This window comes from Diorhabda sublineata, chromosome 11 (genome assembly GCF_026230105.1).
Source record: "Diorhabda sublineata isolate icDioSubl1.1 chromosome 11, icDioSubl1.1, whole genome shotgun sequence".
In the NCBI taxonomy this organism is placed as follows: domain Eukaryota; kingdom Metazoa; phylum Arthropoda; class Insecta; order Coleoptera; family Chrysomelidae; genus Diorhabda; species Diorhabda sublineata.
In genome coordinates this window covers 818,130-844,833 of record NC_079484.1, presented here as the reverse complement: position 1 = coordinate 844,833, position 26,704 = coordinate 818,130, and the positions used below count along the sequence as shown (strand labels likewise).

Sequence of the window (26,704 nt, the reverse complement as noted above, 5' to 3'; positions counted from 1 at the left end):
CTTTCGTGTGTACCGGAAAATACCGTTGTGTCAGTGTCATATGTCAAAAAGTACTTCCTTTTTCAATCTTTCACAATGCAAGGCACACAGCAAAAGGTATTATTTTTAAAAACATCTATAAAATAATAGCTGTTTTGTATAAATTAATTGCATAATTCACTAATTTTTATCAATTATTTTTTTAGCAAAAGAGAGAACCTATTCATTCTGTCCAAGTTTTTGGCAGAAAGGTAAGTTTTTGTATCATAACCTGTAACACGTGTATTTAACTTTTTCTATAGTTTATCATTCACGTAATCCCACAACTTGATGCAGTTTCTTATAATCAAACATTTTTTAGAAATCAGCTACCGCCGTAGCTTATTGTAAAAGAGGTAGGGGAGTTTTGAGGGTAAATGGAAGACCTCTTAGTCAAGTCGAGCCGAAAATGCTCCAAGATAAACTCCAAGAACCAATTCTGTTACTTGGAAAGGTAAAATTTTCTTTCAGAATAATCAATAGATAAAAGTTTTCATTTAATATGATGATATATTTATCCCGAATACGAATTATTTAAATGAAATAAAAGTTTTTATCTGACTATGATAAACAGATTAATAAAATAGTTCAAATATTTTGTGTTTTACGTTATTTGAGTTGTTTTTTTTATTTTTACAGGATAAATTTTCTGCTGTAGACATCAGAGTGAGAGTAAATGGTGGTGGACACGTTTCGCAAATATATGCGATTAGACAAGCAATTTCCAAAGCGTTAGTTGCTTATTATCAAAAATGTGAGTAGTTCAATCATTTTTTTTAAATATTTACGTGAAATTCACTTATGAATATGAAAAAATTACATTTTTTGCTATTATTTATTCTTGAAAGATTTTTTTACACATTTTGTGATAAAAATTTTGGAAACTGTTTTGATAATGTGACCTCTGGTTATACGAACATTGCCCAAGTTCATTTTATGTGTGGAGTTTTTTGGATCGCAAAAAATAAGTTTTGAACTGAATTAATTTTTTTAAAAAAAAATTCTATTTTTCTTGTTTATTTTAATTAAATTATCTCGAAATTCTTCAATTTCCACGAATTACGTTTTGAAATACGAGATTTGTGTTAAAATACGAGGGTCATATGGAAATTATTTACTAGAAATTTGTTTCTACATTTTAAAATACGAGATTCGTGTAAAAATACGGGGGTTGTCAAGAAAATAATAAAACATTTTGGAGGTAGCTTTCAGTTCAAGAGTTATGTATCCAAAACTTCGTAATTGTGAATATTTAACATTAAAACTGTTAAAAATTTTCTGTTTGAGACCTTTCGGTAACAATCCATCATTTTTTGAACAATATTTTAAAAAAAACAAAACTTTCTATACTTTACTTTTGATGACATTTTCACCTGTCAACTGTCAATAGAAATATTTCAACATCAAAATGGCAGCTTCATCCCCACTTATCACTACACGCATCTCGATAGTCCCAATTACGTTTCGAATAGTCCTGGTATAAATTATTTATATTACTAGTAACAAAAACATGATGAAACGCGTTTTGGTCCGTGTTTATGAGCTTCAATGATCGTACTTTAACCAATTCTGAGAAAAATATGATTTTTTTGTGGTGTTTAGCTGTTTTTTTTTATTGTTATTGACGAGTCGACTTTGTTTTTAGACGTCGACGAAGCTTCGAAGAAGGAACTGAAGGATATTCTCATCCAATACGATCGTACCTTGTTGGTAGCCGATCCTCGACGTTGCGAACCTAAAAAATTCGGTGGTCCTGGAGCACGTGCTCGCTACCAAAAATCTTACCGTTAAGTTGTATTTTAAGTTCAATATTGTGTTTTTTTGTATATGTATGAAAGTCTACAATAAACACAAGTTTTTTTCTTAAAAACGCCATTTTTGTTTTATTTATTTTATTCACTCCCCTCGTAATAAAACTTAACTGTGTACACATCAATCCGAGGCCATTACTGTTTGACGACATTCTCAATAGGGGGCGTATTAACATTGTGTTCTGAGCTAAAATGTTTTGAACTATACAGGGGGATTCAATTTTGCAAACGTAACAAAATGGATACTAACCAAGTTTTTTAGTCAAGATTTTTTCGTACAATTCGAGATTTTTTATCAATTTTGTTGAGAAAAAGAGTTAGAATATCCTGTAATAATCCAATAATTTTTTTAAATCCCAATTGTATTCAGAAAGAACAAATTTGCGTATTCCCCTCGTAAAAGTCGAAATAACTGGATATATGTAAACACGAGGCCATTGCTGTTTGACGACATTCCCAATAGGGGGCGTATTAACATTGTGTTCTGAGCTAAAATGTTTTGAACTATACAGGGGGATTCAATTTTGCAAACGTAACAAAATGGATACTAACCAAGTTTTGTAATCAATATTTTTTCGTACAATTCGAGATTTTTTATCAATTTTGTTGAGAAAAAGAGTTAGAATATCCTGTAATAATCCAATAATTTTTTTAAATCCCAATTGTATTCAGAAAGAACAAATTTGCGTATTCCCCTCGTAAAAGTCGAAATAACTGGATATATGTAAACACGAGGCCATTACTGTTTGACGACTTTCCTAATAGGGGGCGTATTAACATTGTGTTCTGTGCTAAAATGTTTTGAACTATACAGGGGGATTCAATTTTATAATGTGTACATAAACGGATTTTTTTCATGAAGTAAATAATTATTTTTGTATTTTGTTGAGGAGAAGATTTATTAAAAATGCTTATAATTGAATATTTGTTTTTTTTTAAATCTGAATTGTATTTAAATTGAATATATATTACTTGTATCCCCCCGTATATGTAAAAATGGTTGGATATACATGTAGACGAGGCCATTACTATTTCACGTTTTTTCCTAAAGAGGGCGTCGCAACACGTTCCTTGACGCCAATCTTACAGGGTGATACGATAGAATGAGGATTTATTGTCAAAAAAAAAGAAAATATGTAAAATAACTTTATTAAATCAATTATTTAACATTCAATTAGTGAAGTAGGAAGAAATGTTAAGTTATAAGTAAAAATATACATTATATAATACAAATATTGTACAAAACCTCCGTCTACAAAAGATATCCATTAGTTTTTGAATTTAAACTACAATACAGACACATATGAATAAATCTTGGTGGTTACATTCAATATTTTAAAAGTTATCGATGTGATGGAAATGTATAAACAGACATTTTACGTCTACAAACGCTTTCCTTTCGTTATAATAATCTTTTATCACCCTGTAGAAGTGAAAACGTGTAAATTGTACCTACTCACCTTATACGTGAAGAAAAAGAAAAAATAGGTGATTTATAAACGAAATATTGCTAATAAAACAAGTCGGTTAATCTAAAAATATATTAAAACTTCTAAAAACAAAAAAAAGATTCAAGTGAATATCTGTTTTTAATTCATTCAACGACGTAAACTATTTTACGAGTTCCCCTCGTAATTAAAAAGCATGGACATCATCATTGTTAACGGATATAGCCGTAGGGGGCGTGGTAATAAACAACCGGAAGGTGACGTCACTTTCAAAACAAAGTTTGTAAAGTAGGGTGTGTTATTAATTAGTTTTGTGGCAGAAGGTATTTTTTTTTCAAAATTTATCGAAGAAAATACGAAAAAATAACTTGACATATATACGATCGTCGACGCAGTTAAAACTTTGGAAAGCGATCGTTGACCTGTCCTAACAATGGCGGTGCGTGACGTCGACACTGTATTTCTATCCGTGTACGGCTGATTTAGTTTTTGTTTTTCTCATAATAACGCTTATTAAATCGCAATTTATATTCACAAATTTAATCAAAAACTTTTCAAAGGCTCAATAGTTTTATTTAAAAAAAAAAAAAAGACGAAAATAATTTATTTAGTGTCGTAGTTTGAGTCAAATATGGCGGCCACTCTCATGTGATCACATTCTCTCCAGGAAGCCGTGTAGTAACGTAAAAAGTTTATATTATAATTTCAATTATTAAATACTTTTAAAAAATAATCATTTTAATATTTTTTTGAAACAACTAGTATGATGTAAAATTTCAACACGATATATAATGATCGCACGCCATCTTTGGAACAAGCTGTAAAGTGTATTGATTTATATACGAGGGTGTGTCTGAAAATATTTGCCCAAAATGTTTTATTTCAATTATATCTCGTAAAATTTTAGTCGTTTTATTGCCTGTATCATATTTTAAATGGTATCGTATAGTTTTTTGTAGAAAATTTTCGATATATCACACAATTAAGTACAATTATGTATCAAATCCATATCGATTTTGGCGCCCATTCTTTTTAACGCGATTATAGTGTTGACAGCTTTGATCCACCTTTTTTTGATAACGTATCTCTTTAATTTCGATTTATCAATTTGCAATTCCGAATGTACGGTATCCTTATTTAACCATTGATGACTCAATGCTTCTTCTGCCGTCGGTCTGCTTCTGAAAACGTTAATTCATTTTCAAATGTTCCCCTTTCGAACAAACAGAAAGAAAAATTGTGAAGCTTCAATGCCGTTTATATTACTAATAATGTAATTATCCCTGAAGCGCCATCTAGCGATTATTACGCCAATAAGAGAATTACAGATTCCTGTATCAAACGGCGATGTTGGTATTGCAGGTAATTGATGACTTGGTTAGTTACTGAATTCGATAACAGATGTCGTTTAAAGTTAATTATTATATATAAGTTCGTTATTGGAATAAAATTGAACGAAAAATAGTTTTAATTAAACAAAGTGATAAAAAAAATTTTTTTTTGTATTATTCGATATAAAAGCAAGCAGAAGCGAAAGCTTAAGCGAAAAATTGAAATAAACGTACCATTTAATTAGTTTTCTTCGCCCCCATTTTCTTGAACTCGTTTAATTTGAAGTAATTGTTTTTTTTTTTCGCGTGTAATTTATTTAAAACACTTTTTTTCCGCAATTACGCCATTTCAAAACCGTTTTATTAAATATGTCGAAAAAGTGGGTGTAAACTTTAATTTTATGTAAGAGTGTCAGTATTTTTTTATCAATGTTCCAACAGAGGTGTTGTCAGAAAAGAAAAACTTGACTTATTATCCAGATTGATGTAGTTGCATGTTTTGAAATGACCTACGAATTTATTGCAAGTTTAAATATAATTGACGCACCCACCTCTACGTTCCGAAACGAGAAAAGACTGAATTTGCAAAATGGCGGGAAAGTATTGGTAACTGTTTACCATATGTTCATTAATGCCCACCTCTAGTTTGTAACACAACGCGGGATAACATCGAGTCGATGTTTGGTGATAAAATTCCGAGAAAATCGGCAACGCTGCGACTTTAATATCGATTTTTACAAATATCTCGAATGTAACGTCATAAAATTTCGATTATTTCGTAATTAAATAGAAATATGTCACTGAAATAGTGTAAAATCGAAGAATTATTATGAAATGTTAATAAAGTGAAAGTAACTGTAACGTTTGAAAACGAAATGTTTGTTAGTGCCCACCTCTAGTTTGTAACACAACGCGGGAGAATATCGAGTCGATGTTCGGGGATAAAATTCCGAGAAAATCGGCAACGCTGCGATTTTAATATCGATTTTTACAAATATCTCGAATGTAACGTCAGAAAATTTCGATTATTTCGTAATTAAATAGAAATATGTCACTGAAATAGTGTAAAATCGAAGAATTATTATGAAATGTTAATAAAGTGAAAGTAACTGTAACGTTTGATAACGAAATGTTTGTTAGTGCCCACCTCTAGTTTGTAACACAACGCGGGATAACATCGAGTCGATGTTCGGGGATAAAATTCCGAGAAAATCGGCAACGCTGCGATTTTAATATCGATTTTTACAAATATCTCGAATGTAACGTCAGAAAATTTCGATTATTTCGTAATTAAATAGAAATACGTCACTGAAATAGTGTAAAATCGAGGAATTATTATGAAATGTTAATAAAGTGAAAGTAACTGTAACGTTTGATAACGAAATGTTTGTTAGTGCCCACCTCTAGTTTGTAACACAACGCGGGATAACATCGAGTCGATGTTTGGTGATAAAATTCAGAGAAAATCGGCAACGCTGCGACTTTAATATCGATTTTTACAAATATCTCGAATGTAACGTCAGAAAATTTCGATTATTTCGTAATTAAATAGAAATACGTCACTGAAATAGTGTAAAATCGAGGAATTATTATGAAATGTTAATAAAGTGAAAGTAACTGTAACGTTTGATAACGAAATGTTTGTTAGTGCCCACCTCTAGTTTGTAACACAACGCGGGATAACATCGAGTCGATGTTTGGTGATAAAATTCAGAGAAAATCGGCAACGCTGCGACTTTAATATCGATTTTTACAAATATCTCGAATGTAACGTCAGAAAATTTCGATTATTTCGTAATTAAATAGAAATATGTCACTGAAATAGTGTAAAATCGAAGAATTATTATGAAATGTTAATAAAGTGAAAGTAACTGTAACGTTTGATAACGAAATGTTTGTTAGTGCCCACCTCTAGTTTGTAACACAACGCGGGATAACATCGAGTCGATGTTCGGGGATAAAATTCCGAGAAAATCGGCAACGCTGCGATTTTAATATCGATTTTTACAAATATCTCGAATGTAACGTCAGAAAATTTCGATTATTTCGTAATTAAATAGAAATACGTCACTGAAATAGTGTAAAATCGAAGAATTATTATGAAATGTTAATAAAGTGAAAGTAACTGTAACGTTTGATAACGAAATGTTTGTTAGTGCCCACCTCTAGTTTGTAACACAACGCGGGAGAATATCGAGTCGATGTTTGGTGATAAAATTCCGAGAAAATCGGCAACGCTGCGACTTTAATATCGATTTTTACAAATATCTCGAATGTAACGTCATAAAATTTCGATTATTTCGTAATTAAATAGAAATATGTCACTGAAATAGTGTAAAATCGAAGAATTATTATGAAATGTTAATAAAGTGAAAGTAACTGTAACGTTTGATAACGAAATGTTTGTTAGTGCCCACCTCTAGTTTGTAACACAACGCGGGAGAATATCGAGTCGATGTTTGGTGATAAAATTCCGAGAAAATCGGCAACGCTGCGATTTTAATATCGATTTTTACAAATATCTCGAATGTAACGTCATAAAATTTCGATTATTTCGTAATTAAATAGAAATATGTCAATGAAATAGTGTAAAATCGAAGAATTATTATGAAATGTTAATAAAGTGAAAGTAACTGTACCGTTTGATAACGAAATGTTTGTTAGTGCCCACCTCTAGTTTGTAACACAACGCGGGAGAATATCGAGTCGATGTTCGGGGATAAAATTCCGAGAAAATCGGCAACGCTGCGATTTTAATATCGATTTTTACAAATATCTCGAATGTAACGTCAGAAAATTTCGATTATTTCGTAATTAAATAGAAATATGTCACTGAAATAGTGTAAAATCGAAGAATTATTATAAAATGTTAATCAAGTGAAAGTAACTGTAACGTTTGATAACGAAATGTTTGTTAGTGCCCACCTCTAGTTTGTAACACAACGCGGGATAACATCGAGTCGATGTTCGGGGATAAAATTCCGAGAAAATCGGCAACGCTGCGACTTTAATATCGATTTTTACAAATATCTCGAATGTAACGTCAGAAAATTTCGATTATTTCGTAATTAAATAGAAATATGTCAATGAAATAGTGTAAAATCGAAGAATTATTATAAAATGTTAATAAAGTGAAAGTAACTGTAACGTTTGATAACGAAATGTTTGTTAGTGCCCACCTCTAGTTTGTAACACAACGCGGGATAACATCGAGTCGATGTTCGGGGATAAAATTCCGAGAAAATCGGCAACGCTGCGATTTTAATATCGATTTTTACAAATATCTCGAATGTAACGTCAGAAAATTTCGATTATTTCGTAATTAAATAGAAATACGTCACTGAAATAGTGTAAAATCGAAGAATTATTATGAAATGTTAATAAAGTGAAAGTAACTGTAACGTTTGATAACGAAATGTTTGTTAGTGCCCACCTCTAGTTTGTAACACAACGCGGGAGAATATCGAGTCGATGTTTGGTGATAAAATTCCGAGAAAATCGGCAACGCTGCGACTTTAATATCGATTTTTACAAATATCTCGAATGTAACGTCATAAAATTTCGATTATTTCGTAATTAAATAGAAATATGTCAATGAAATAGTGTAAAATCGAAGAATTATTATGAAATGTTAATAAAGTGAAAGTAACTGTACCGTTTGATAACGAAATGTTTGTTAGTGCCCACCTCTAGTTTGTAACACAACGCGGGAGAATATCGAGTCGATGTTCGGGGATAAAATTCAGAGAAAATCGGCAACGCTGCGACTTTAATATCGATTTTTACAAATATCTCGAATGTAACGTCAGAAAATTTCGATTATTTCGTAATTAAATAGAAATATGTCACTGAAATAGTGTAAAATCGAAGAATTATTATGAAATGTTAATAAAGTGAAAGTAACTGTAACGTTTGATAACGAAATGTTTGTTAGTGCCCACCTCTAGTTTGTAACACAACGCGGGAGAATATCGAGTCGATGTTCGGGGATAAAATTCCGAGAAAATCGGCAACGCTGCGACTTTAATATCGATTTTTACAAATATCTCGAATGTAACGTCATAAAATTTCGATTATTTCGTAATTAAATAGAAATATGTCAATGAAATAGTGTAAAATCGAAGAATTATTATGAAATGTTAATAAAGTGAAAGTAACTGTAACGTTTGATAACGAAATGTTTGTTAGTGCCCACCTCTAGTTTGTAACACAACGCGGGAGAATATCGAGTCGATGTTCGGGGATAAAATTCCGAGAAAATCGGCAACGCTGCGACTTTAATATCGATTTTTACAAATATCTCGAATGTAACGTCATAAAATTTCGATTATTTCGTAATTAAATAGAAATATGTCACTGAAATAGTGTAAAATCGAAGAATTATTATGAAATGTTAATAAAGTGAAAGTAACTGTAACGTTTGATAACGAAATGTTTGTTAGTGCCCACCTCTAGTTTGTAACACAACGCGGGATAACATCGAGTCGATGTTCGGGGATAAAATTCCGAGAAAATCGGCAACGCTGCGATTTTAATATCGATTTTTACAAATATCTCGAATGTTACGTCATAAAATTTTGAATTATTTCGTAAGGAAACGGAAATAAGTAAGAAAACTAATATTTCGTTAATAAAATTATATATTTGAACAACGAATCACGAACATCAAATATAATTTCGAAGGTAAAATGGTCCCGTATGTACATATGACAACAATAAATAAAATAAAAAAAATAAATTCAAGTTTTATTCAACTGGAATCTGGGAAGTTTATTGGCGGATCTCGATTGAAAAAACGTATTCAACGAACTGATCGTTTTCTGTCCCAGCGATTCGTTCCCGCCAAAATCCGTCGATACGGAGGCGTGTCTACCGTTTCTCCTCCCGACTCCCTCCGCTCCGTCCCACCGTTCCAACAACTGCAACAGCAGATCTTTCGTACCGTTCGGACTGTCGACGTTGCCAGATTTATGAATAGTTTTAACGACGAGGGGAACGTCTCTGGAGGCGTTGCTTATTTTGAATTTCGTTTTTCTCCACGGTATCCCCGTCGTTTCTTCCGGTTTAAACGAAACCTCCTTATTAGTCAGGTCCGTATCGAAATTGGACAGTTGGAAAAGTTTATCGGATAATTTTCGTATTTCTTCGGCCAGATTCACCCTCTCGGTTAAATCGTTGGTTTTTACGACGCAAGTGCTGTCCGAGGCTCTTCTGAAATGGTCCGACGGTGTCGAGAGCGGTCGTTGGTTATCTCGTAGGAACGCGTCATCGGAACCGGAAGATGACGCCAAGGATCCGCAAGGCGATGGTGACTCACCGATTAAAGATTGACTGGAACGCGACAGATTCTCGTCTCCGGTCGGTGGTAGCGTTTCGAAAACGTAGGGGGAATTGGGGTGTTCGTTCCATCTTTCGACGAACTGTTTTAGGTTGTCTTTGGTCACGTCCATGGTGGGGGTTTTCGTCGATTTTCTCTTCAGCCAATCGTGATTTAAACAATCCGATGCCGTGAGTCGTTGGCTGAAACATTTTTAGACAAAGACCCTGTTAGTGGGATTAATTGTGCGCGTGCGCGACAGAGCATGCAAACGTAACCCAAATTAGTAGGGACGGAAACGGAAACGAATCGAGTTAGTGCTTTGTGTCGACTAATTTGGGTCTTTGTCTGAAATGCTCATATGAAAACGTTTTTGTGTAATGCAATTACGTATTATTATCAAATTTGAGGTTATGTAATACAATATAATTACGCGTTTTGTTTTGGACTCTAAGCAATCAAAAAATCAACAAATTTCGATCAATTTTTTTTTTAGTTCCCACCTCTAACAAGAATTCCAACAAAAAATCGACGTCGGGGAATTAAATTGCAAGAATATCGGCAACGCTGCGATATTTATTGAATAATTTCATTTTTTTTTCAATATAACCGTCACAAAATATTGTTTATTTCATAGAAAAACGATTATATGTCATTTAAATACAATAAAATCGCGAAATTATAGTAGAACGAGGTGAAAATAGAAGTAACTGTATGATCGATATTTTAGTTAGTTCCCACCTCTAGTTTCTATCAAAGCGCGGGAGAATTCCGACAAGAAAATCGACGTCTGGGAATTAAATTGCAAGAATATCGGCAACATCGCGATATTTATATGAATAATTTCATTTTTTTTTCAATATAACCGTCACAAAATATCGTTTATTTCATAGAAAAACGATTATATGTCATTTAAATACAATAAAATCGCGAAATTATAGTAGAACGAGGTGAAAATAGAAGTAACTGTATGATCGATATTTTTGTTAGTTCCCACCTCTAGTTTCTATCAAAGCGCGGGAGAATTCCGACAAGAAAATCGACGTCTGGGAATTAAATTGCAAGAATATCGGCAACATCGCGATATTTATATGAATAATTTCATTTTTTTTTCAATATAACCGTCACAAAATATCGTTTATTTCATAGAAAAACGATTATATGTCATTTAAATACAATAAAATCGCGAAATTATAGTAGAACGAGGTGAAAATAGAAGTAACTGTATGATCGATATTTTTGTTAGTTCCCACCTCTAGTTTCTATCAAAGCGCGGGAGAATTCCGACAAGAAAATCGACGTCTGGGAATTAAATTGCAAGAATATCGGCAACATCGCGATATTTATATGAATAATTTCATTTTTTTTTCAATATAACCGTCACAAAATATCGTTTATTTCATAGAAAAACGATTATATGTCATTTAAATACAATAAAATCGCGAAATTATAGTAGAACGAGGTGAAAATAGAAGTAACTGTATGATCGATATTTTAGTTAGTTCCCACCTCTAGTTTCTATCAAAGCGCGGGAGAATTCCGACAAGAAAATCGACGTCTGGGAATTAAATTGCAAGAATATCGGCAACATCGCGATATTTATATGAATAATTTCATTTTTTTTTCAATATAACCGTCACAAAATATCGTTTATTTCATAGAAAAACGATTATATGTCATTTAAATACAATAAAATCGCGAAATTATAGTAGAACGAGGTGAAAATAGAAGTAACTGTATGATCGATATTTTTGTTAGTTCCCACCTCTAGTTTCTATCAAAGCGCGGGAGAATTCCGACAAGAAAATCGACGTCTGGGGATTAAATTGCAAGAATATCGGCAACGCTGCGATATTTATTGAATAATTTCATTTTTTTTTCAATATAACCGTCACAAAATATCGTTTATTTCATAGAAAAACGATTATATGTCATTTAAATACTATAAAATCGCGAAATTATAGTAGAACGAGGTGAAAATAGAAGTAACTGTATGATCGATATTTTAGTTAGTTCCCACCTCTAGTTTCTATCAAAGCGCGGGAGAATTCCGACAAGAAAATCGACGTCTGGGGATTAAATTGCAAGAATATCGGCAACGCTGCGATATTTATTGAATAATTTCATTTTTTTTTCAATATAACCGTCACAAAATATCGTTTATTTCATAGAAAAACGATTATATGTCATTTAAATACAATAAAATCGCGAAATTATAGTAGAACGAGGTGAAAATTGAAGTAACTGTATGATCGATATTTTTGTTAGTTCCCACCTCTAGTTTCTATCAAAGCGCGGGAGAATTCCGACAAGAAAATCGACGTCTGGGGATTAAATTGCAAGAATATCGGCAACGCTGCGATATTTATTGAATAATTTCATTTTTTTTTCAATATAACCGTCACAAAATATCGTTTATTTCATAGAAAAACGATTATATGTCATTTAAATACAATAAAATCGCGAAATTATAGTAGAACGAGGTGAAAATTGAAGTAACTGTATGATCGATATTTTTGATAGTTCCCACCTCTAGTTTCTATCAAAGCGCGGGAGAATTCCGACAAGAAAATCGACGTCTGGGGATTAAATTACAAGAATATCGGCAACATCGCGATATTTATATGAATAATTTCATTTTTTTTTCAATATAACCGTCACAAAATATCGTTTATTTCATAGAAAAACGATTATATGTCATTTAAATACAATAAAATCGCGAAATTATAGTAGAACGAGGTGAAAATAGAAGTAACTGTATGATCGATATTTTTGATAGTTCCCACCTCTAGTTTCTATCAAAGCGCGGGAGAATTCCAACAAGAAAATCGACGTCTGGGGATTAAATTGCAAGAATATCGGCAACGCTGCGATATTTATTGAATAATTTCATTTTTTTTTCAATATAACCGTCACAAAATATTGTTTATTTCATAGAAAAACGATTATATGTCATTTAAATACTATAAAATCGCGAAATTATAGTAGAACGAGGTGAAAATAGAAGTAACTGTATGATCGATATTTTTGTTAGTTCCCACCTCTAGTTTCTATCAAAGCGCGGGAGAATTCCGACAAGAAAATCGACGTCTGGGGATTAAATTGCAAGAATATCGGCAACGCTGCGATATTTATTGAATAATTTCATTTTTTTTTCAATATAACCGTCACAAAATATCGTTTATTTCATAGAAAAACGATTATATGTCATTTAAATACAATAAAATCGCGAAATTATAGTAGAACGAGGTGAAAATTGAAGTAACTGTATGATCGATATTTTTGTTAGTTCCCACCTCTAGTTTCTATCAAAGCGCGGGAGAATTCCGACAAGAAAATCGACGTCTGGGGATTAAATTACAAGAATATCGGCAACATCGCGATATTTATATGAATAATTTCATTTTTTTTTCAATATAACCGTCACAAAATATCGTTTATTTCATAGAAAAACGATTATATGTCATTTAAATACAATAAAATCGCGAAATTATAGTAGAACGAGGTGAAAATAGAAGTAACTGTATGATCGATATTTTTGATAGTTCCCACCTCTAGTTTCTATCAAAGCGCGGGAGAATTCCAACAAGAAAATCGACGTCTGGGGATTAAATTGCAAGAATATCGGCAACGCTGCGATATTTATTGAATAATTTCATTTTTTTTTCAATATAACCGTCACAAAATATTGTTTATTTCATAGAAAAACGATTATATGTCATTTAAATACTATAAAATCGCGAAATTATAGTAGAACGAGGTGAAAATAGAAGTAACTGTATGATCGATATTTTTGTTAGTTCCCACCTCTAGTTTCTATCAAAGCGCGGGAGAATTCCGACAAGAAAATCGACGTCTGGGGATTAAATTGCAAGAATATCGGCAACGCTGCGATATTTATTGAATAATTTCATTTTTTTTTCAATATAACCGTCACAAAATATCGTTTATTTCATAGAAAAACGATTATATGTCATTTAAATACAATAAAATCGCGAAATTATAGTAGAACGAGGTGAAAATTGAAGTAACTGTATGATCGATATTTTTGTTAGTTCCCACCTCTAGTTTCTATCAAAGCGCGGGAGAATTCCGACAAGAAAATCGACGTCTGGGGATTAAATTACAAGAATATCGGCAACATCGCGATATTTATATGAATAATTTCATTTTTTTTTCAATATAACCGTCACAAAATATCGTTTATTTCATAGAAAAACGATTATATGTCATTTAAATACAATAAAATCGCGAAATTATAGTAGAACGAGGTGAAAATAGAAGTAACTGTATGATCGATATTTTTGATAGTTCCCACCTCTAGTTTCTATCAAAGCGCGGGAGAATTCCAACAAGAAAATCGACGTCTGGGGATTAAATTGCAAGAATATCGGCAACGCTGCGATATTTATTGAATAATTTCATTTTTTTTTCAATATAACCGTCACAAAATATTGTTTATTTCATAGAAAAACGATTATATGTCATTTAAATACTATAAAATCGCGAAATTATAGTAGAACGAGGTGAAAATAGAAGTAACTGTATGATCGATATTTTTGTTAGTTCCCACCTCTAGTTTCTATCAAAGCGCGGGAGAATTCCGACAAGAAAATCGACGTCTGGGGATTAAATTGCAAGAATATCGGCAACGCTGCGATATTTATTGAATAATTTCATTTTTTTTTCAATATAACCGTCACAAAATATTGTTTATTTCATAGAAAAACGATTATATGTCATTTAAATACTATAAAATCGCGAAATTATAGTAGAACGAGGTGAAAATAGAAGTAACTGTATGATCGATATTTTTGTTAGTTCCCACCTCTAGTTTCTATCAAAGCGCGGGAGAATTCCGACAAGAAAATCGACGTCTGGGGATTAAATTGCAAGAATATCGGCAACGCTGCGATATTTATTGAATAATTTCATTTTTTTTTTTCAATATAACCGTCACAAAATATTGTTTATTTTATAGAAAAACGATTATATGTCATTTAAATACAATAAAATCGCGAAATTATAGTAGAACGAGGTGAAAATAGAAGTAACTGTATGATCGATATTTTTGTTAGTTCCCACCTCTAGTTTCTATCAAAGCGCGGGAGAATTCCGACAAGAAAATCGACGTCTGGGGATTAAATTGCAAGAATATCGGCAACGCTGCGATATTTATTGAATAATTTCATTTTTTTTTTTCAATATAACCGTCACAAAATATTGTTTATTTTATAGAAAAACGATTATATGTCATTTAAATACAATAAAATCGCGAAATTATAGTAGAACGAGGTGAAAATTGAAGTAACTGTATGATCGATATTTTAGTTAGTTCCCACCTCTAGTTTCTATCAAAGCGCGGGAGAATTCCAACAAGAAAATCGACGTCTGGGAATTAAATTGCAAGAATATCGGCAACGCTGCGATATTTATTGAATAATTTCATTTTTTTTTCAATATAACCGTCACAAAATATTGTTTATTTTATAGAAAAACGATTATATGTCATTTAAATACTATAAAATCGCGAAATTATAGTAGAACGAGGTGAAAATTGAAGTAACTGTATGATCGATATTTTTGTTAGTTCCCACCTCTAGTTTCTATCAAAGCGCGGGAGAATTCCGACAAGAAAATCGACGTCTGGGGATTAAATTGCAAGAATATCGGCAACACCGCGACTTTTTCATCTTTTTTTCCATTGCAAACTGAATCCGATCTACTCTTATGTTTTTTTTTAAATATTCGTTTTGACATATTTACAAAAAATTACGGAAATTGGATTTAAAAGTTGAAATGATCATAAAAATTCACATTCGTAGATTCAACCTGCTATAAAAGCAAATATTTTGAAAAAAAATTCGACATTTTTCCATTTTTTAGAGCCAAAACATAATAAAAACACCAAATTCAATTCAAAAATTATATTTTGGTGGAACCCTAAAAAGCCAAAATTAGTTCGTAACTCCCGTACAATTATTTACGATTTCAAAAACTGTTAAATTTTAACTGATAACATTACAAGTATCGATTCCCATCTCTATTACTATCATGATTACGTTATAGTTATACGTAGAGATGGCGTAGTTTTCTATTTACATATAAATTAATGTATCAGCTGTTATTGTTTATCCATTTTTAAATTACTTCGATGTAAAAATAGGTTTTTCGAATTTTCCCTTTTGTTTTATCATTTTAAGGAAGTTAGAGGGGAAAAATTGATGAACTTTTTGATGGAAAATACGCGCAATAATACAAACAATTTTTTTTTTGTCAATAATTAATTACATTACACAACAAACTTGATTGGAAGTCACAAAACCCGTTCGGAAATGCAGCGTCCATGCCAAAGTTAAATTTGTATTCACGGTCAAAGAGCAAACAATACGTCTTGTTGCACAGGGACGTATTTTAAATATTTTAATAATATATTCGTACAGTAATGTATTAGATTCGTTTGTCCGATAAAAAAATGATATTACAGAATAAAGATTTTCAGGATTTTTACAATTTTCAGTATTTTCAAGATTTTCACGATTTTCGTGGTTTTTACGATTTTCAGGATTTTTACAATTTTCAGTATTTTCAAGATTTTCACGATTTTCGTGGTTTTTACGATTTTCAGGATTTTTTCAATTTTCAGTATTTTCAACATTTTCACGATTTTCGTGATTTTTACAATTTTCAGTATTTTCAACATTTTCAAGGTTTTTACAATTTTCAGGATTTTCAAGATTTTCGTGATTTTTACGATTTTCAGGATTTTCGTGATTTTTACGATTTTCAGGATTTTTACAATTTTCAAGATTTTCAAGATTTTCACGATTTTCGTGGTTTTTACGATTTTCAGGATTTTTACAATTTTCAGTATTTTCAAGATTTTCACAATTTTCGTGGTTTTTACGATTTTCAGGATTTTTTCAATTTTCAGTATTTTCAACATTTTCACGATTTTCGTGATTTTTACAATTTTCAGTATTTTCAACATTTTCAAGGTTTTTACAATTTTCAGGATTTTCAAGATTTTCGTGATTTTTACGATTTTCAGGATTTTCAAGATTTTCGTGATTTTTACGATTTTCAGGATTTTTACAATTTTCAAGATTTTCAGGATTTTTACAATTTTCAATATTTTCAAGATTTTCGTGATTATTACAATTTTCAGTATTTTCAACATTTTCAAGGTTTTTACAATTTTCAGTATTTTCAAGATTTTCGTGATTTTTACGATTTTCAGGATTTTTACAATTTTCAAGATTTTCAGGAATTCAGCAATTTTTTTCGATTTTCACGATTTTCGTCATTTTTACGATTTTCAGGATTTTTAGTTATCAAAATTTTTACGATTTTCAGGATTTAAGCCATTTTTTTCGATTTTCATCATTTTTTGAAATTTTCACTATTTTCGTGATTTTTACAATTTTTCATGATTTTCACGATTTTCGTCATTTTTACGATTTTCAGAATTTTTACAGTTTTTCATGATTTTCACGATTTTCGTCATTTTTACGATTTTCAGGATTTCAGCAATTTTTTTCGATTTTCGTCATTTTTACGATTTTCAGGATTTTTAGTTATCAAAATTTTTACGATTTTCAGGATTTCAGCCATTTTTTTCGATTTTCATCATTTTTTGAAATTTCCACTATTTTCGTGATTTTTACAATTTTTCATGATTTTCACGATTTTCGTCATTTTTACGATTTTTAGGATTTCAGCAATTTTTTTCGATTTTCACGATTTTCGTCATTTTTACGATTTTCAGGATTTTTAGTTATCAAAATTTTTACGATTTTCAGGATTTCAGCCATTTTTTTCGATTTTCATCATTTTTTGAAATTTTCACTATTTTCGTGATTTTTACAATTTTTCATGATTTTCGTCATTTTTACGATTTTCAGGATTTCAGCAATTTTTTTCGATTTTCACGATTTTCGTCATTTTTACGATTTTCAGGATTTTTAGTTATCAAAATTTTTACGATTTTCAGGATTTCAGCCATTTTTTTTCGATTTTCATCATTTTTTGAAATTTTCACTATTTTCATGATTTTTGCAGTTTATCAAGATTTTCACAATTTTCATATTGAAAGATTAGTAATATTAAAAAAATGTATTTTATGTAAATATAGATAATATACGAGGGATAATCGAAACGATCTCATTGTTTGCTTTTTAACCGATCAAAAATTTTATGAACACAACTACACTTACTTCATATCTTTAATGAGTAATTTTCTGATGAAATCTTTCGCATTATCAGAAATTTCATCGAAAGCTTCATCATCGAAATCATATTTAGCTATAGTAACATTCGCCATTGTTTCTACATCAGTATGACCCATGAATGGGGACAGACCAGACAGTCTGCAATTAAATTAGGAAAATTGAAAACAACCAAAATTTAAAAACTTAAAAACAAAATTATTACGCGATCACTGAATACGGTCCTGTCTATATGTCATTGAAATATCTTCAATTTAAAAATAACTTTATCGAATATTTTTCCTCAACGATATTTTGGCTGGAGTTTTAGAAGAAAAAAAATAAACACACTTTATGATTGGCGTCTATTTTATTTAACAAAAACTTCCACGTTTACTTCTATCACAGATTGTCAAATCAAAAAACCACCGCGATAAACAACAACAAACTACAGATAGTCGTATGCTAAGTTAGACAAAGAACCTTTGAATCATAATGATGAAGACAGAGAAACAAATAAAAAAAAAATTACGGGATGTGTTAAAACGATATTCGATCGACGATCACATGATTGACGTTAGTTAGACTCGTTAGAAAAGAACAGATATATCATTTGAAAATTATGATAAAAAGAGAAAAACAATAAGAATTTTAAATACGCAACGGATTTTTTTTAAATATAGATGTAAAAGCGATATTCTAATGACGAATCATATGATTGATGTTAATTTGACTCATTAAAAAGGGACAGGTACATTGTAAATTATGATAAAAAAAGATGAAGATAATTTTAAATATCTAATGGATGTTTTTCGTAATACAGGACCGTCTTAGGATAATTTCAGAACGATTTACGTTATTAAATGAATCTGGAAGAAAAATATTTAATTATTACGTAATAATTATACTTACAGTACGTAACAAATGACACCAACGGACCACATATCGGTCCCATATCCGATTTCATCGAAATTTACCACTTCCGGTGCCACGAATTCCGGTGTACCAAAAAGAACTTGAAGTTTTTTGTTCGGATCGAATTTTCTGGCTAATCCGAAATCGATAATTTTAATTCTGTTACCGGTTTTTGTTAAACACAAAATATTTTCCGGCTGCAACAAATTATAATCGAAAATTTATCGGAAAATCGAGATTTTCGGTTGTTTTTAAGCGAAAAATAGTGGAAAATTCCATTCCAAAATATACACACTGCGTTTATATGTATATAGAGCTGTACGTACTTTCATATCAAGATGTAATATCCTCTGTTTATGTATAAAATCGACACCTTCGCATATCTGTCTCATAAAAACCGTACAGCTTTTCTCAGTCAAAATAAAATCGTCATCGATGACTCTTTCAAATAACTCTCCGCCTTGGATTCTGTAAACACGAAAATCAGCACACAAGAAATGCGGTAGTGACTACTACACACATCGACGTCTCAATAAAATATCGTGGATGCGTTGAAATTTTGGGAAAACGCGATTTTTCGCTATTTTAGAGGTTATGTCGAATTAAGAATCCTAATAAAAACACACCAATTCGACGTTTTCGAGTTCACAGAATCCATTTATCGAAGTTCTACATCATTTTCCCGATTTATTGGCCCATTAAAATATCCTAACCTAAGATAAAGTGAACCTAACCTAACCGAAGCTATAGTCAACCTAACCTCATCCACCTAACCTCATCTACCTAACCTATAAACCTAACGAAGCTAAAGTAAACCCAACCTAATCGAAACTAAAGTGAACCTAACCTCAACGGAGCTAATGTGAACCAAATTGAGGTTAAAGTAACCCTAATTTAATCAGAGCTAAAGTAAACCTAACCTAAACGAAGCTAAAGTAAACCTAACCTCAATTTCGTTAACCAACTACGTCCTGCCTGAGCTAGAAGACTGTTGAATAAATAAAAACGTTCACAACAATTATTTTTGAATTTTTTCTTCCCCACTTCCGCCAAAATAGAAAAACTGGATCATCGATAAATGGATTTTGTAGCATCGAAAACGCCCGATTAGCGTTTTTGTATTACGGGAAAATTCGTATATCGATTATGTCACTTGTCATCGATATTTTCAACTCGTCAATAATAAATAGTATTTTTAAAATATAAAAAAGTTCATCGAACGAATTAAATTTTATTCATATAGTTAAAATAATTATTATTTTTCTCGAAAATATAAAAAAAAAAATTATAAAATCACAAAATCAGTTTAGTTTTGGTTACGGTCACTGTACGTCGGCTTAGTAGCCACTACTGAAAAAACAATTATCGACGTTATTTTTACTTCTGAATATACGGATTTGTATGCACTAGTTTCAGTTGGTCGAGTCGACTCGATAACGTCGTTGAAAAGTAAAATTTTTGTCCGAAAAATACGCAATGGCCTAAATACTTTCAGTCAGATTTTACCGGCACGCGGGAATTTTTCATCTGATGCAACCACGAATACCTCTCTCACGGATAGTCAATATTTTTATTTCTAATTTATAATTAGACTTACAGTTCCAAAATTACAGTCATGATTTTCCCATTTTCGAACGCGTCGTATATTTGTATCAGCCTTGGATGTTGCAACGATCTCATTATATCTATTTCCCTTTCGACGTTTCTTTTATCTTCTTTTTTCGGGCAAGCGATAAATTTCGCCGCCAAACAAAGTCCAGTGGATTTTTCTTTGCATCTGTAAACGGTCCCAAATTTTCCTCTAAAATAACAAACATCCCATTCATCATTTACCCGATAGACGTTAAACAGATATTTAAACAAACTACGAATACAAAACGCACGGAAACAAAGAAGTTAATTTGACCTTGACGATGTTCACATATATGAAACAACAGTGTTGCCAGTTATACGCTGAAGAATATTATTAAAAACATTGGAAGATTTCATACGAAATTGGTTCTGAATTTAATAAAAATTGTTGAAATTAAGTTAAAATACAAGAAAAATATCGATAATAAGAATTCAAAATAGCAAATTTACGTTATTACTTATATCTAAATAATATATTTTAAGTCTGGCAACATCGTGACTGATACGTTGGCATTTCATTTATTTCGGTTGCTAAAATCGTATATTTCAGTGGGTTTATAGTGGGATTAGGATACAAAAAATTGAAAATAAAATATAAATTAATACGCAATTAAATAAATAATATACGTATTATTATTATTATTATTATTATTATTGAAATGTTTTAAATCTTGACGTATACGTCATCTTTTGTGAAGGTTATCTACTTTACCGGTAGGACGTAATATCAATTACGTAAATCGAATGCAATCAAATTCTTTTATATATTCAAAATCCAATTTAAAAATCTATTTAACATAGAGGATGATTAGGAAGAATAAAAATAAAACGAATAATAGGAAATCGAAGTGCTTTATTTAATCACTGAAAATTGACGGTGGCTTTGGAAGACGTAAATCGTGATTGAGACGTGTCTCCATCTATCGGAACTTTGTACAATCAGTAGTCTCCAGTAGAAATTAAATTCCAGGTCAGGTTTAGAACGTAGGGTAAAAATTTTTGAATTGTGTAAATTAAATAAATAGTAGTTATAATTATGTAATATTTTTACGGGGTTCTTTTTGTAAAGATATTTAAAAAAATTTTAGTTCTTTTAGTTAATTATTTGATATATCGAGATTTTTGAAATTTTTAGTGGACAATTGCGACAAATTAAAAAAATTGTATTTTAACAAAAATTACCTTCCGATTTCCTCTTCTAATATATATAATTCTTTGGGATCTACCCCTCGTTGAATTTGAACCGTTCTATGTGGGAAACTAAGTTCAATTTCTGGAATAAAAAATCTCGTTTTATTTTGTTCATTTTGAGTCCTCAACCCACAACAACATTCGAAATTACAAAACAATATTCAACATACTGATACAAAAATTGAATAAAAATATAGTTTAGCTGAATCCGGCCCTGGGTATCTAATCATATGATTCTCGAGCGGTTTTGTTTCTGGAGTTATTTTTTGAAATTCCATCCAGTGGGTTTATGGGTTATTATAAATCGAGTACAAATCATGACCTTGACATAAAACTGAACAAGTTGTGTACTCAATTAAATCTCTAACATTATTTTCAATAATTTTATATACAAATTAGTTGAAATTATGTTTATAATATGATATATACAAAATAAAATCAAAATAAATATTTTTCAGTTCCAAAAAAACTGTTTTCAAAAAAGTTTCACATCTCTATACTGACACTTTTACAGTTTCCTACGATGCAAAGAAATTATTAACCTTTTAGGTTCGCAATTAAAATGGAGATGGCGCGGATAAACAAATATTATTATTTTAACGAGGAATATTCAAATTAGAGATGAATATTTTGTAGAAAAAAAGTAGGTTAACGAACTTTTTCACTGCCATCTTTTCAAGGTTACTTCAAATGTATTAATTTAGCACTTGTGGCGCCATCTGTATATTAAAGCGCGAACTAAAGTAGTACTAACTTTGATTTATATCTACAGACAGTTTCAACGATTAATTTATTTGAAAACATATTGTTATGGATGTTTTTAGTGTTTTTTTTTTAAATTATATATTTGAATGAGTTCCAATTGGCAAAACTTTTATATAAAATTTCATAACATAAAAATTTTATTGGCCACTACAGTGTTTTCGAAGCTTTTATATTTATTTTTATAATAGAAAATTAAAATTCATTGTCAAAAACTGGTCTCGGTAATATATATAATTGAATTTTTATGTCTCGAATCACTTTTTGGCTTTGATTTGATTACAAACTGTTCCAAAAGATATTTTTAGATAACACAAAATATACTTAAATACGTATCTAGTGCATAAAATTTGCAATAACTCAAAAACGACGTTTCGTACGAAAAAAATCGTATCTACCTTTTTTGTAGAGAATTTCCTGATCTACAAATTACTTCGACTTAATTTTTTAGTAGCTTTCACCGTTTCGAAGATATAATCAAAAACGAATCATTATTCCACAAATTGTTAATAAATACCTATAGGCTGAAGCCGGTTCTGGTAACGCGCCTAGCTACACGTTTTTAACGAAAACCTTGAATCGACTTATCTCTGGTTTCTAAATGGGTTATTCGGTTTCAAATTTTTGGCAGGGAATATTGAACGTTTCAGGAATGCGATCACTAGCCAAAAAACAACCATAAAGAAAAACTGTCTTTCGATCTAATATATACACCAACAACCTGTAAAGTTATTTGAATAATTCACGATGTTTTTCGTATCGTTATATCACTTTACTACGTTAATTAATTCATTAATTGTTGAATGAGTTGGAATTGAAAAGTTTTCGCTCTCTAAACTCTGTGTTCTGTGGTATTGCTCGACGTAGAGGTGTCAACGTTATCGGTTACAATATAACTGGGTACGAGAATTTATAATTTGTAACGAATTCAAAACGAATCTATTTGAATAATATAAAGAAAGTTATAATATGTAGATAAAGTATGAATAAAGTACTTGAATAATTTATTTTAATCACGAAACACGAATACGTTATAAATATACAATTCTGGGTAGGTACCGTCCAACTCTAATTCAACTAATGACCTTGAAACGATTCTTCGAGTAGAGACAATATATAAATAAAAATTTCTCTTAAACGGTGAAAGCTAATTGAAAAATGAATAGGAACAAATTTGTAGATATTGAAATTCTCTACAAAAAAGGTATCAATAATTTTTTCCCTACGAAGCATCGTTTTTGAATTATTGCAAAAACTACACTGAAAAAAAAACATTTAATTGTATATTTTTGATTATTTTATCGAAACTGATGATTCTATAGATATAATTCAATATAGGGAACGTCGCAAATGGATAATTAGATACAGGGGAGCATAAAAAAAATTAGAAAAATGTTTTATTTTTCGAAAACCCACAGCTTCGTCGTTTTTTTCGTTTATAGTCGAATGGTGGGGAGGTTAAGGAAGCTCAAATGAAAAATGTGTATAATATGATAAGAAAGATGTCATCATTTCTGATTTTTCAAAAATTTCGTACTTACCTCCGACGGGATCGCTTTCATCGACCTTTATCATTTTAGTCGCTCCTGAAAATATAAATAAACAATCCTAAGTTTGAATTGAAAATGCGCCGATCACTTTGGCAAACCTAATTAACCTTAAACTTGTAATGTTAAGTATTTGTTTATGTTCCCGACGTACCTAGAATTTCTCTTGGAGACGTTCGATCATTAAAACGTAACGTAACACAACAAAAATTATTTTTATATCTGTAAAATATCCTATAAATTAAATTTAATTCAAAAAAAAAATTAATAATATTTCTTATATTATTTTAATTATTAACTAAAATGCTCCTGAATGCGGATCTGTCTAGTGTGAAATGAAATAGTTTGACATATAACTAACATTAAATAATATCCCATCTCTATTAACAATTTAAATGATACCGTATATTCAATACGTTTAAGTAACTATCATATTTCCTTTTTTTAAATTTGATACATCCCCTATTTCAACCCCTTGTTGTTTTCAATCAATACAACAGATTATTTCACCCTTTAAAAAAAATAACGTGCTGATTAATATTAGTAAACAAATGGAACGCCCCTGAATGTAGGCAACACTTATATCAAACATAACTGTTTGTTCTAAATTATATTTCGATATATAGAATGTTTACAACCTGTATATATTTTCACACGAATTACGTATGAGTCATTTTTGAGTTTTCTATTGTTTTTTCTATAAGCACGGGCAAAATATTAATCGATTCAAATGACGTAGTACGTAGCGCTATCTATTAGGCGTTAACTGAGGTAAACTTCGATTGACAGCTACGAATTTACGTAAATTTTTTAATATTCAATATTTAATTATTATTATTATTATATAGTGTACAAAGTAGTAATATTTTTATGTAATTCCGGTTCTGATTAATCGTATATTAGAAAAATTCGATACTTTCGATTGGTTTAAAAATATCATTTGCACAAAACAAATAGAAAGAGATGGAAAACAACCGTATGGTTGAACGGGACTAATACACTCCCGATAGAAAATTTATTTTTAGGTGGAAAAATTCCCTGGGCGGTTCCGATCGAATAATTTTTATTTTCCTTTTTGTTCTTTATCATGTTATCGTGTAAATAGAACAGATTTGGAAATTTTAATAACAAAATGAACGACGGAAACTTGCATTCCATCCTGTATCCGCCATTTTGTATTATCTACTTTATTTAAAATTATAGTTCGAGACATTCTATTACGTAAAACGGGAAACTCGTCGATAAAAACTTTCGAAAGTATTTATTCTAGAAGACTATAAAGTCTGTGGCGTTAATAAACATTTTCCCTATAAGACAGACGTGTAATTTTAAACACAGACATAACTAGCAATCCAGAGCCGTATTAATTCACATTCCATTTTATATTATATTATATAATTTGAAATAAAGTTTTTATATACTAATATTTATTGTTTTGTGGTTTGAATAAAAAACAAAATGGTACTTTTTAATTTTTGTTATTGAGTTATTGAGTATTTACTCGAAATTTTACAACAATTACCGATAATTAGGATTAGGATTATTACAAATTGTTTAGGAGTGAAAATTTAATTATGTGTTGTTATGTTTTAATTATTAAACTTACAGGGGGTATACGAAAAATATAATTTTGTCATGTATTGTGTTTTTTAATAAGATCTACGTTAAGAAACTTTCACTTTCACTTATAATGTATAAAATAATTATAATAAAAGTATAACAAGGAGTATTATACAGGGTATTGTATTTGAATAGATTCTGGTGAAAAATAAGGACGAAAACTTTTAGAATTTGGCGTGGAAATGACTTGTATGACGTTATACAATATATTTAGTAAGAAAATATGTTAAAAAAATTGTTAAATTGACTTTTAAGTCATTAGAAACATTAAAAAAGAAAAAATATTTGGATTGTGGCGTTAATATCGAGAATAACATGAAAAAAAAGAATGTTTTAGTAACAAATACTTATTTAATTATCCAAAATTACCGAACTGGCGTATTTTCTGATTTTTTTTATTTCGAAAACTATCAGAAAACAAACAATAATCGCCCCTACTTAAACACGTTTATCAAGCACACAAATTTCTGCAGAAACATCAAAAATAAATATTTATATGAAGCTCTAAATATACACGGATCATTTTATTTTAGGTAATCGTCATTAAAAACCGACTTACCTACACCAATCCACTGACTTTATTTAAATTTTCGAATCCTGTAGGTCTCGGCGGCGCGGAATTTACGAAATTAAAAAATTTAGAACGGAGCTCACCGACATTATCTCATGCACAAATTTCATAAACTGAATTCCCGACTTTTCAATTTCGAACAGGCGTCAGCGTCTTGGGTGACGTCACGGTACGCCGTCGTCGTTCAAAACGCGCCAAAATTAGAACATATATATATATATACACACACACACTTTTAATTCAAAACAGAAATTGAATAAAACGTACGTAATTAAAATTCGTATCGCCCCTATATGTTAGTAGTTAGATAGTTCCTAATAGGTATGCAACCAAC

The 26,704-nt window shown here is 30.6% G+C and overlaps 2 protein-coding genes across 2 annotated transcripts; one reads left to right on the top strand and one right to left on the bottom strand.

The window, feature by feature from the left end:
• Positions 1–1,893, top strand: LOC130450102 (40S ribosomal protein S16). The gene is made up of 5 exons (XM_056788299.1): positions 1–96; positions 186–230; positions 341–472; positions 658–772; positions 1,664–1,893. Exons 1-5 carry the CDS (start codon positions 76–78, stop codon positions 1,807–1,809), a joined length of 459 nt encoding a protein of 152 aa, XP_056644277.1. The 5' UTR covers positions 1–75; the 3' UTR covers positions 1,810–1,893.
• A 7,332-nt stretch (positions 1,894–9,225) lies between these two features.
• Positions 9,226–26,511, bottom strand: LOC130450341 (myosin light chain kinase family member 4-like). Its single transcript, XM_056788681.1, has 8 exons — positions 26,359–26,511; positions 24,174–24,218; positions 21,862–21,952; positions 20,645–20,848; positions 19,374–19,515; positions 19,045–19,244; positions 18,142–18,294; positions 9,226–10,128 (listed from the first exon to the last, which is right to left on the bottom strand). The coding sequence occupies exons 2-8, from the start codon at positions 24,205–24,207 to the stop codon at positions 9,348–9,350; spliced, it is 1,605 nt and encodes a 534-aa protein (XP_056644659.1). The 5' UTR covers positions 24,208–24,218; positions 26,359–26,511; the 3' UTR covers positions 9,226–9,347.
• Between the last annotated feature and the right edge of the window lie 193 nt (positions 26,512–26,704).